This window comes from Bison bison, unplaced genomic scaffold (assembly GCF_000754665.1).
Source record: "Bison bison bison isolate TAMUID 2011002044 unplaced genomic scaffold, Bison_UMD1.0 scf7180017864452, whole genome shotgun sequence".
Lineage (NCBI taxonomy): Eukaryota > Metazoa > Chordata > Mammalia > Artiodactyla > Bovidae > Bison > Bison bison.
The window spans coordinates 4,203,881-4,215,733 of NW_011495014.1; the positions used below are offsets into that span (position 1 = coordinate 4,203,881).

Here is an 11,853-nt window from a genome sequence, read left to right on the forward strand (position 1 = left end):
AAGGCCAAATTTGCCTGTTACTCCAGGTATTTCCTGTTTTCCTACTTTTGTATTCCAGTCCCCTATAATGAAAAGGACATCTTCTTGGGTATTTAGAAGGTACAAGACCTTCTAAAAGGTCTTGTAAGTCTTCACAGAACTGTTCAACTTCAGCTTCTTTAGCATTACTGGTCAGGGCATAGACTTGGATTACCATGATATTGAATGGTTTGCCTTAAAAACAAAGATCATTCTGTCGTTTTTGAGATTGCATCCAAGTACTGCATTTCAGACTCTTCTGTTGACTATGATGGCTACTCTACTTCTTCTAAGGGATTCCTGCCCACAGTAGTACATATAATGGTCATCTGAGTTAAATTCACCCATTCCAGTCCATCTTAGTTCGCTGATTCCTAGAATGTTGACATTCACTCTTGCCATCTCCTGTTTGACCACTTCCAATTTGCCTTGATTCATGGACCTGACATTCCAGGTTCCTATGCAATATTGCTCTTTACAGCATCGGACCTTGCTTCTGTCACCAGTCACATCCACAACTGGGTGTTGTTTTTGCATTGGCTCCAACCCTTCATTCTTTCTGGAGTTATTTCTGCACTAATCTCCATTAACATATTGGGCACCTACCGACCTGGGGAGTTCATCTTTCAGTGTCCTATCTTTTTGCCTTTTCATCCTGTTCATGGGGTTCTCAAGGCAAGAATACTGAAGTGGTTTGCCATTCCCTTCTCCAGTGGACCACATTCCATCAGACCTCTCCACCATGACCCGCCCATCTTGGGTGGCACTGTCTAGTTCTAAATTGTCTTTGATCTTTTCTATCTTGTCAAAAATTAATAACTGTTTGTTTTATTGGATTGTTTGAATCTCTCTAATCAGGATGTTAATTCCTAAGAATAGGAATCATCTCCTAGACATTTTCTCTTAACATAATACAGTGTAGGACATATTAAGTAGGTATTAAATAGGTAACTGGGTTTACCAGATGGTGCTAGCAGTAAAGAACTTGCATGCCAATGCAGGAGATGTAAGAGACACAGGTTTGATCCTCAGGTCAGGAATATCCTCTGGAGGAGGGCATGAGAACCCACTCCAGCTTTCTTGTCTGGAGAATCCCATGGACAGAGGAGCATGGTGGGCTACAGTCCATGGGGTCTCAAAGAGTTGGACATGACTAAAGAGACTTAGCACACACACAAAATAGGTAACTGTTGAGTGATTTCCTAACCTGAGTGTCAGTGGAAAATGGTAATCAACTCTTCTCCATTTTTGTTAAGGAAAGGCAAGATAAAATAGACTTAGCTTGTACCAGATAGGATTTAGATTATATGAAGTTAGTTTCCTATTAGTAAAGAATATTAAACATGCATTATTATTAAAAGATATTGTGCTAACTCTTTCCTTAGAAGTCCTTCAGATAATATAAATAACATCTGTAGTTTGTGTTAATAATAACCTTATTGGACTCAGGGAAAAAGAATAAGGTAACTTCTCAAGGTCTCTCCTACACTTCAGAAATATTTTTGTTCACTCAGTAGTATGCCATGTTCTGAGTCTGGAATGTAAGCCAATGCCTGTCTAATAGTTCAACAAAGAATACTTGTTATTGATGTGTGTGTGTCTATGTGTAAATAGTTTGGAAAAGATACAACATTCATTCATATGACTTAAGATTTCGTTGATTGCCTTACTGTATTTTATATAGTCCCAACTACTATAATATAAAATTCTCTTTTAAAACTCCTGCACAACTCTGAGAGTCCCTTTCTAAATAATCTGTTTCTATTTGGCAGGTAATTGCCAATGTGTTTTTTGGTGGGAATCTTTCATCAGTTTGCCACATTATCATAACTGTGGTTATCATTACCGTGGCCACACTTGTGTCACTGCTGATTGATTGCCTTGGAATAGTTTTAGAGCTCAATGTAAGTACATTTGAAGATTCTAAAAATCTCTTTTAAAGTTATGTTTGCATTTGACATGAGATATATTTTTCCTTAATAAAGGTGTCATTTTCTGAACTGGAATGAAAATGTGCTTGTTATAGTAAATATTTGCATAGATGATATTATGTGGTTTATATTTTTAGAGCAGTGGTTCTTCAATGGGGGAAATACCTTTCTGTCCCCACCCCCAGTGGACACTTAGCAGTGTCTATAGACGTTTTGAGTTGCCACAACTGGGTAGGCTGACGCTGGTGTTATCTAGTGGGTAGAGGACAGGAATGTGGCTAAACATCTCATCATGTGCAGGGTAACCCTTACACAGAGAATTATGCAATCCAAAATGTCAGTAGTGCTGGAACTGAAATACTGGTTTAAGTAGTTTTTCCATATTTTATTTTCTATAGTGCATAGATATAAATGAAAATAAGTATAAATTAAACAAATCTAGGGGAAATTCCTTTGCAGAGTAAAGACATGTCTGAAGTGAAGTGAAGTGAAGTGAAGTCACTCAGTCGTTTCTGACTCTTTGCAAGCCCATGGACTGTAGCCTACCAAGATTCTCCATCCATAGGATTTTCCAGGCAAGAGTACTGGAGTGGGTTGCCATTTCCTTCTCCAGGGAATCTTCCCAACCCAGGGATTGAGCCCAGGTCTCCCACATTATAGGCAGACACTTTACTGTCTGAGCCACCAGGGAAGTCCTAAAAAAGACAGGTCTAGAGAGACTCATTAAAATATGTAATGAAGGAAGTTATATCCACTTACCCATTCACTTACCTTATTAAGTATTTCTCTCTCTCTCTCTCATTTCCTTTGTAATCTCTACTGCTGATTTCCAAATCGATGTCTTCATCATATCACATTTGAATTAATATTGGGGTTTTGCTTCAACTAGCACATATTTAAGTTCTGCTTCCAATTTATCACCATCCTGCTTAAAAACTCTACTTTTCTCTCAACAAGCACAAAATCTGTTGCCTTTATCATCTGACCCCAAGCTATCTGTGGAAAGTTATTTACTATTAACTTCCCAAAATCTACCCACAGCTCTAGTCAATCTTGTTTTAGACATATGAGTAATCCATATTAATTCTTTCTTTTATCCTTTGGTTTATGTTTACTCTTTCCTGTAATTATTTTTTTCTTTCATTTCTCTCCAAATCTTACAAAGATTTAAAGTCTAGTGCAGCTTTAATATGTTTATTTGTTGATCAGATATATATTAAATAATTACAATTGAGCTTTGAACAACTTGGATTTGAAATACGGAGTCTACTTTTACACAGATACTTTTCAATAAATATGCACTACGTGAACCTCAGTTGGTTGAACCTGCAGACATGGAGAAACAGAGTATGCAGAATCATATGTGTTATATATGAGCTTCCAGCGGCTCAGTAACCCCCTCACTCCCACGGTATTCAAGGGTCAGTGATACACTATGCCACAGAGGCAGACATACAGGATGGGAGGAAATCAGAAAGGATCTGTGCTTTTGTGGAGCTTACAATTGCACAGGGAAATTTAAAAGTTCAGCTACTATAGAGGCAGTGAAGAAGAGAAAAGGATGTGGGTGTACTCCTAAAAGACACTTTTTAGAAAAGATTGACAGAATTTGGTAACCAATTCAATTGTGAGGTCAGGGGGATAAAGGGGCACATCAAGAATGACTTCTTGGGACCCAGCAATTCCTCTTCTGGGTATTTATCCAAAGAAAACAAAAACACTAATTTGAAAACGTGTATGTACTGTGAAGTTCTTGACAACATGATTTCAACAGCCAAGATATTGAAGCAACCTAAGTGTCCATCAAGAGATGAATAAATAATATGTGGTATGTATATACAATAAAATACTACTCAGGCATAAAAAATAAAATCTTTCCATTTGCAGCATCATGGTTGGATATTGAGGATATTATGCTAAAGTGAAATAAGTCACACAGAGAAAGACAAATACTGTATTATCCTACTTATATCAACGTATGGAATCTAAAAAAAGATTAAACAGAACAAAATGGAAACAGACTCATAGATACAGAGACCAAATGAGTAGCTGCCAGAGAGGAGGGGCAGGGGTGAAATTGATCAAGGAAACTGAGATACAAATTTCCAGTTATATGATAAATAAGTCACGTGTATGTAATACACAGCATAAGGAATATCTATAATATTGTAATAATTTGTATGGGGACAGATTGTTACTAGGGTTGTTCTGATGATCATTTTATAATGTATGTAAATGTCAAATCACTATTTAGTGCACCTAAAACTCACATAATATCATATGTCAACTGTATTTGAATTTTTAAAAGTGACCCCAAAAAAGTGACTCCTTGATTCTACTTTGTGGAAATAGGATAATGAGATCATTTGGTGAAACATGAATAGAAGTGATTATACTGCTTTAGAGCCTTTCCTCTTCCCCTTCTACAATCCTTCTGGAATTTCTACTCAAAACCACACCACTTAGCATTGATCAATCATGTCCCACAGGGAGGGTGGGCTTTTATAGATAGAATATCAAGTTATCTTTTACTCACTCCATTGAGAGTTAAAGGGGAGGTGAAGGTATTATTCCTTCCAGGTGCCATTTGGATTTGAAATCCCAGACAAAGGTAGTAGAAGATTCAGTCAGGAACACACTGTTGGGAGTTTTCCTGTATCAGATCATGTGGAAAGTAGAGAGTAGGCAACTCCCCCAACCTTCGTATGACTAGGGAAACATCTGTTCCAGCAGCAATGGAAAGAAAGTTCATAGGAAATATGGAAAATTATCCGAGGTAACTTTTACCTACTTCCTCATTTTGCATAGGCTAAAGGCTAGTAGGTTCACTGAAAGTCATGTCACGTTCCAACCTCAATGTAAATGGATGACTGCAACCTAAATATAACTTGATTTAAGTACTACCTTATATCATGTATGGTCTGGACTGTCCAAAGCTTGCCTTTGCTATCAAAGTACAAGTTCTTTAGAGACAAGAATGGAGCTTAATTGCCTTCTCCATCCCCCACAGTACATATAGCAGAGTGCTAAGAACACAGTGCTCAAATTACTGCATGGGCCACTGTCCATTGGGAGCACAGTGAAGGATTTCTGTCTACAAATGTTCCTGGACACAGAAGGCATTCTTTAGTAGGCATGATCAGTCCTGTCTGACTCTTTGTGACCTACAGGCTATAGCCCACCAGGCTCCTCTGTCCATGGGATTTCCCAGTGAAGAATACTGGACTGGGTTGCCATTTCCTACTCCAGGGGATCTTCCCAATCCAGGGACTGAGCCCACATCTCCTTCATCTCTTGCATTGGCAGGTGGATTCTTTACCACTGAGCCACCTGGGAAGCCTGTTCTCTAGTTGTGGCATCAAGCAATTAAGTCTTACAAAAAATTGTTGGGGCTGACAGTAATAGTAATCCTTTAATTATACTGAGGAGATGACCAGCACAATTCCCAACTCTGTTATTTCTTGTTTTGTGAAGTCTCATTTGAGGGCGCATGTTTGTTTGAATACTGTAGGATTGTGATATGAGAGAACATATGTTTATCAACTGCCTTACTACTCACTATTTTGATAGCCTAACAGTTTTTGTTCCCTTTAAGTTAACCAAGCATACCCATATTGCTTATTTTTCAGGAATGATATATTTATGTATATTTGACCATTACTTTCTGTTAATTCCAAATCTCCCTGACACTTTACATAACAAAATTATAAGCACATAATGGTGGGCTACAGTCCATGGGGTTGCAAAGAGTCAGAAATGACTGAGCAACTGAGCACAATCACATTAAATATTCCCAGTTGTGCCTAAGTTGAAATTTTTTTGTAGTTAAGACAAAATTCTGGTGTTGTAATAAAATAATGATATTTCATGAAAATCTGTTATGAAGTCAAGATCTGAGCTGAGTTTGAGGACTATTTTAAAAATTTAAAACATGATTCTAGATCCTTAGATTAAAAAAAAAAAAAGAAAAACCTGGCTATATAGACATTTAAGAAGAGTACCCAATTGTCATGATCTAAGAACTCAATTACACTAGTTTTAAGAAATCTGAGATGTTCATTCACTTCCAGACCATCTGAGTGTGTATTTTTTTAATCAGTGAAAGTCTTTTTGTAAGTGCAATGTCACAGTCAGGTCTTTGTTCAACTCTGTTTTGTGTGGGTATTTGTTATGTTTTTAACATCAGATCAAGCAGCAGGTCACACAGCCCTTTAGAAGCAACTAAAGCATGTGATGTTTCCCCTCCAAACAACAGTGTGAGCTGACACGTAGGGAGCATTTACTCTGAGTCAAGTGTTTTGCATATATTATCATCCTTAATCTATATAAATTTCACATATGAAGATATAGAGACACAGAGCGATTGGCGCCATTAACAGGTCACAATGGGTTTTTTTAATAGAAGTATAGTTGATCTCTATGGGCTTCTCAGGTGGCCTTAGGGGTAAAGAGCCCACCTGCCAGTGCAGGAGACAGAAGAGGCATGAGTCCGATTCCTGGGTCGGGAAGATCCCCTGGAGGAGGGCATGGAAACCCACTCCAGTATTCTTGTGTGGAGAATCCCATGGACAGAGGAACCTGGAGGGTTACAGTCCATGGAGTCTCAAAGAGTTGGACATGACTGAAGCGACTTAGCACCCACTCATGCAGAGTTGATTTATAACATTATATTACTTTCAGGTGTACAACTTAGTGATTCAATATTTTTATAGATTATACTCCATTTAAAGTTATTACTAATATGAAGCAATGGCTATATTTGCCTATGCTATATAATACATCCTTGTAGCCCATCTATCTTATACATAGTAGTTCGTATCTCTTAATCTCCTTCCCTTATCCTATCCCTCCTACCTTACTCCCTCTCCACTGTAGCCACTAGTTTGTTCTCTATATCCGTGAGTTTGTTTCTTTTTTGTTATATTCACTCATTTGTTTTATTTTTTAGATTCTACTTATAAGTGATGATACAGTATTTGTCTGTCTGACTTACTTCACTAATTATGATGTTCTCTTGGTCCATCCACATTGCTGGAGATGGCAGAGTTTCATTCTGTTTTGACTGAGTAGTACTCGAGTGCATATGTGTGTGTGTGTACATATACCACATCTTCTTTATTCATCCATCTGTCAATAGACACTTAAATAGCTCACACTAGTTTTAAGTGGTAGAGAGTGAACACAAGCTTTCAAACCCTGTTGCCCATGTTTTTAATCATTATGCTAGTCAGAAATTTCCTAAGTATAAGGCTTTAAATCATGCAAAATAAATGTATTCATGTCTCCTTCCATTTTTTAAGTTAAAAATCTATGCATTGAGTTTACCGGTGAGGTTAAGAGTAATTCAGAATATACATAGATAGACTTTAAAAAAGGGTTAAATACAAAAAAATGAAATTAAAAGGTTTTCATCTAAGCTGATACTGTTTAGCTAATAGCCTTTACCTTAGTTAATAAGGTAGTACCTTAGAAATTCTTTTCCTATTGTGACTTCTGAATCATCATTAAGTAGAGTAAAGATCTTTACAGGTGATGATATAATAGAATCAGACCTTCAATTTGCAAAGTTAAGGAAATGATATTATTCAGTTTAACTAAAATAATATAGAATAAAATTATTCAGACTTATATTAGTTATTTAATAAAAAAGCAAAACCCCATTTAGAACTTAGCTTCCTTTTTATTTTATTGTTTTCATGGCAGTAGAACAAAATGACTTATTTTCCAAGGCAAATGCACCCTCAATTTTAAAGGATTCATTTTAGAAACAAAATAAGTTCCCTTCTTGTTAATAACAATCCAGCATCTCGGCACTAGTGTCGCTGTTAGAGAAAGGAGGCATCTGCAGTAATTGGGTCCTTTGGGTTTCCACTTGCAGCAGAACAAGGAGAAAAGATGAAGCAGCTGGTGCCTGTGGCCAGGCCAACCAGCCCAACAAGCACGGTGTGCGGCATACAGCGGAGGGAAGAAAGCAAACCTGTTACCCAGCAAGAGCTCACAGAGTGAGCGAGCCGTAGTGCAAGCCGCCAAAGACCTCTGAACTAGAGTTTCTCTTTAAGGTATAGGAACACATTTCACGAGTCCAGATTGATTACAAAATAGAAATTTTAAGGATGTTTAAGCACTCTTTTCTTTAGTTTTCAGCCTCCTTGCATCAGATGAGAGGTTTCTGTTCAGGTAGGACAATTCAAATACTTTTCCCATCTGTACTGCCAGTAAAAATATTCAACACCTTCTGTTATTTCCCACCTGCAAACTGCAAAATGCCCTGGTATCAGTAGTGTTTTTTATCAAAGGATAGTGCTTTCCCCTTTTATAAATAGGCTATATACTTTCTTATCTCTTGATAAACAGTTATGGCATTTATGTGCTGTCAGGAAATTTTGAAAATTATTACTAAGCCAGTGGTGTATCCTCTGACAAGGCTATATTAGATAGATGAAATTAGTTGGACTAATTTATAGGGAATGGACTTCCCAGGTGGCTCAGTGGTAAAGAATCCTTCTGCCAATACAGGAGACACAGAAGATGTAGGTTTAATCCTTGGGTAGGGAAGATCCCCTGGAGGAGGAAATGGCTACCCAGTCCAGTATTCTTGCCTAGAAAATCCCATGGACAGAGGAGCTTGGCGGTCTACAGTCCATGGGGTCACGAGGAGTCAGACATGACTGAGCAACTGAGCACACACATACACACAACTTGTAGGGAATAGAGCAGATGTTTTTATCATTTTACTGATAATCTTGGGTCCTAGCAACAATCTCTACCAAGACGGAGCTTTCAAATATTAGGGAAGGAACTGCTATCTAGACAAGATACTCAACTGGACTTCTTCCAGTACAAACATCAGCTATAAACTTTTCCCACTAATTGCTACTTTCTCAACCTTTAAGAATTATGACATAAACAGAACACCCATTGCTTTGCGCTGCCCAGCAAGTTAGGTTTGGAAGAGTCCCAAAATGCTGACTGATGACAGCTTCTGAGCAGCAGCTGGTTGCAGTTTCCATCCGGATAGCACTTTCACACTCCACAGTTCCTGATGAAGTTGCTTCATGTGTTCCTATGAATGGCCTTTTATCACTCTTTTACACAGACACACACACATGCACGTACTCACACATGCATGCACTCACAAACATGTTGTTTAGTCACTAAGTTGTGTCCGACTCTTTTGTGACTCCATGAACTATAGCCTGCCAGGCGCCTCTCTGTCCATGGGATTCTCCAGGCAAGAATACTGGAGTGGGTAGCCATTCCCGTCTTCAAGGGATCTATCCAAGCCAGGGATTGAACCTGGGTCTCTTGCACTTGCAGGCGGACTCTCTACTACTGAGTCGCTAGGGGACGACTCCTTTGTTTGTATTTTTTATTTTCAAAAATTATTTCATTGAAATCAAAGGATAATTATTATAAGCATAGATTAAGTATTTTTTATAATTCAAAAAACATCAGTTTCAAATGTCATAATGGAGCCTAAGAAATACATAATTCATTTAACTCTGCTGCTGCTGCTGTTGCTAAGTCACTTCAGTCGTGTCCGACTCTGTAGCCATATGAAAATTAATCCTTTATATGCTGTGTACTTTTGTAGGTATTCATCTGTATTCAGGTACTATGAATAGCAAAGTTATATTGTTCATATATTTCAAATTAGAAGATGACACTTCTTAGTATTTTCCCATTCTTAAGTCTGTGACTATAGAAATATTTTCCATGAAGTATGGTTCCTCCTATTTTTCCCCAAATTTTTAGCTGCTGCCTGGCCAGTCTGATTTCATGTGCTCCTCTTAATTGATATTTCTCCTGACTTGCTGTTTTTGTTAAAAACTTGTATTTTTGAAATCATATGATGTTGTATATTTTTGGTAGGAGAGTAGTACTTAGTATAAAGCAAAGTAAATTCAGTAAATGGTGATACTGAAAAAATCTTTCTTTTAAAAATATTTTAAGGTATAATCTGTTCTTTTACATCACCCAATTTCAAAATCAGTTTTCTATGATTTTCCCTTGGGGTTACTTTACAAAAATAATGTGAAAAAGTTTTCAAACTGTAGGTGATAGGTGTATAGGGTTTTGTTATATGATTCTTTCTACTTTTCTGTATATTTTACAAATTTCCGTAATAACTTTTCAAGTTTGGAAAATATATATTTTGTGGAATGCTTCTTTTTCATTCTTAACCTTACCATATTTACTGAGTGCCTGTTTAAAAAAAACAGCTTGTGTTTTATGACTTAAGAAAGTACCATTTATCATATGATTATATTTAATATATTTTAATCATATGCTTCTTTTATTTAATATATAAATAATGTTTAACATAATCAAAAAATATATTATCTAAAATACATTTAATTTTAACATTATTTCATTTGCAGAATTCCTTACAGATTTAGCCTCCTCAAATGGAAAGTCTCTTTCCTTTGAAGTCAGTAACTTGTGGTCTATTTATATTAGATAGCAATACTCCCTGTAATTTTCAATCTGACATTCCCCCTCAGGTTGGACTTGTCCATAAACTAATGTGGGGGAGGGAGGATGAGTCATAGCTATTTAGTTCTGCTGTCAATTTTCTAGGGTAATTAATGTGAGTAGTTTTACTTGAAAGAGGATTTAGAAATGCTATTTCATGCTAAGTACCCTGAGGGGTACAGTTTTCCTTTCTCATATAGATAGGCACCTACTTTCTTACAAGGTCAAGAAAAGAGAAGAGATAAGATGCATGCCCTATGTATACCTCCGAATATTCCTGTTTTGTACACAGTTGACAAACAGACCTCTCAGTTTTAAAAGGCAGAGTAGGTACACAGCAATTTGAGATGAAGAGTATAAGGAAATATGATGTGACTGAAAATAAGCGAACTTTGAAGAGTTTGCCAGGAATCAGCCATACCATCTGCTTTATTTTTTTATTATTTTTTGATTATTATTTCTTTAGCTTGATATACTATTATATTCTTTTACTTTTCTCATCTGTAAATATACCGTCAGAAAAGGAAAGTCTTTCTTGGAATTATTTTTCTTTCCTTTGTTTGATTTAACTGAAGCTGTCATACTTGTCACATGCATGAAGATAGATAGATTTTTTAGGTGTTTTTTTTCCAAACTGTCCCAGAAAGGCTCCACTCAGTAACATTATCTTATTTCTTGTTTTCAATATGCAGGGCGTGCTCTGTGCAGCTCCCTTAATTTTTATCATTCCATCGGCATGTTATCTGAAGCTGTCTGAAGAACCCAGGACACACTCAGATAAGATTATGTCCTGCGTCATGCTTCCCATTGGTGCTGTGGTGATGGCTGTTGGATTCGTCATGGCAGTCACCAGCCCTCAAGACTGCAGCCACGGGCAGGAAATGTTCTATTGCTCCCCGGACAATTTCTCCCTCACAAACATTTCAATTTCTCATTTTCAACTGACAACACAACTTTCAATTTTAAACGTCAGTATCTTTCAGTGATTTGCCTCCTTTAAAAAAAAAATTCATTTTTATAGACTTCTAAATTGCATAATAACATTCACACATGTTTTAATCTCCATATTATAAAATTATTACTTTGGCATTTATCAAGATTTGGTTTCTTTACTCTTTAGTCCAATGTAAAAGATAAAAAGGAAAAGAAAGTTGAATGTATTCTATCTTAAACCAGGGAAAATATAAATGTTTTAATGACTGTACTGCACAAATCTTAAAGGCAGAAGGAAAAGTAAGGTCTTTGACATTTGCTGCCATCCTCTCAAAGAACTTTTCTCTTTTTAAACCAATATATTGTGCTCTAAAATGAGTAGATGATTGTGGGTTTAAATTTTCTGTGTGTCCTTTAAGAAAAACATAGAGGGCTTTTTGTTTTTTTGAAGTTTAAGGAAAACTCAAGAAGATTAAAGAGGCTAGATATCCCAAGA

At 36.8% G+C, this 11,853-nt stretch overlaps 1 protein-coding gene across 1 annotated transcript in view; it reads left to right on the plus strand.

Moving 5' to 3' along the window:
- The window catches only part of SLC38A11 (solute carrier family 38, member 11), a 56,175-nt gene extending 44,658 nt beyond the window's left edge, over positions 1 to 11,517 (plus strand). Inside the window, exons 11-12 of the mRNA XM_010858953.1 lie at positions 1,791 to 1,922; positions 11,117 to 11,517. Coding sequence (XP_010857255.1) covers positions 1,791 to 1,922; positions 11,117 to 11,410 — 426 coding nt within the window. The 3' untranslated portion in view covers positions 11,411 to 11,517. The remainder of the gene's footprint in view (positions 1 to 1,790; positions 1,923 to 11,116) is intronic.
- Positions 11,518 to 11,853: the final 336 nt, after the last annotated feature.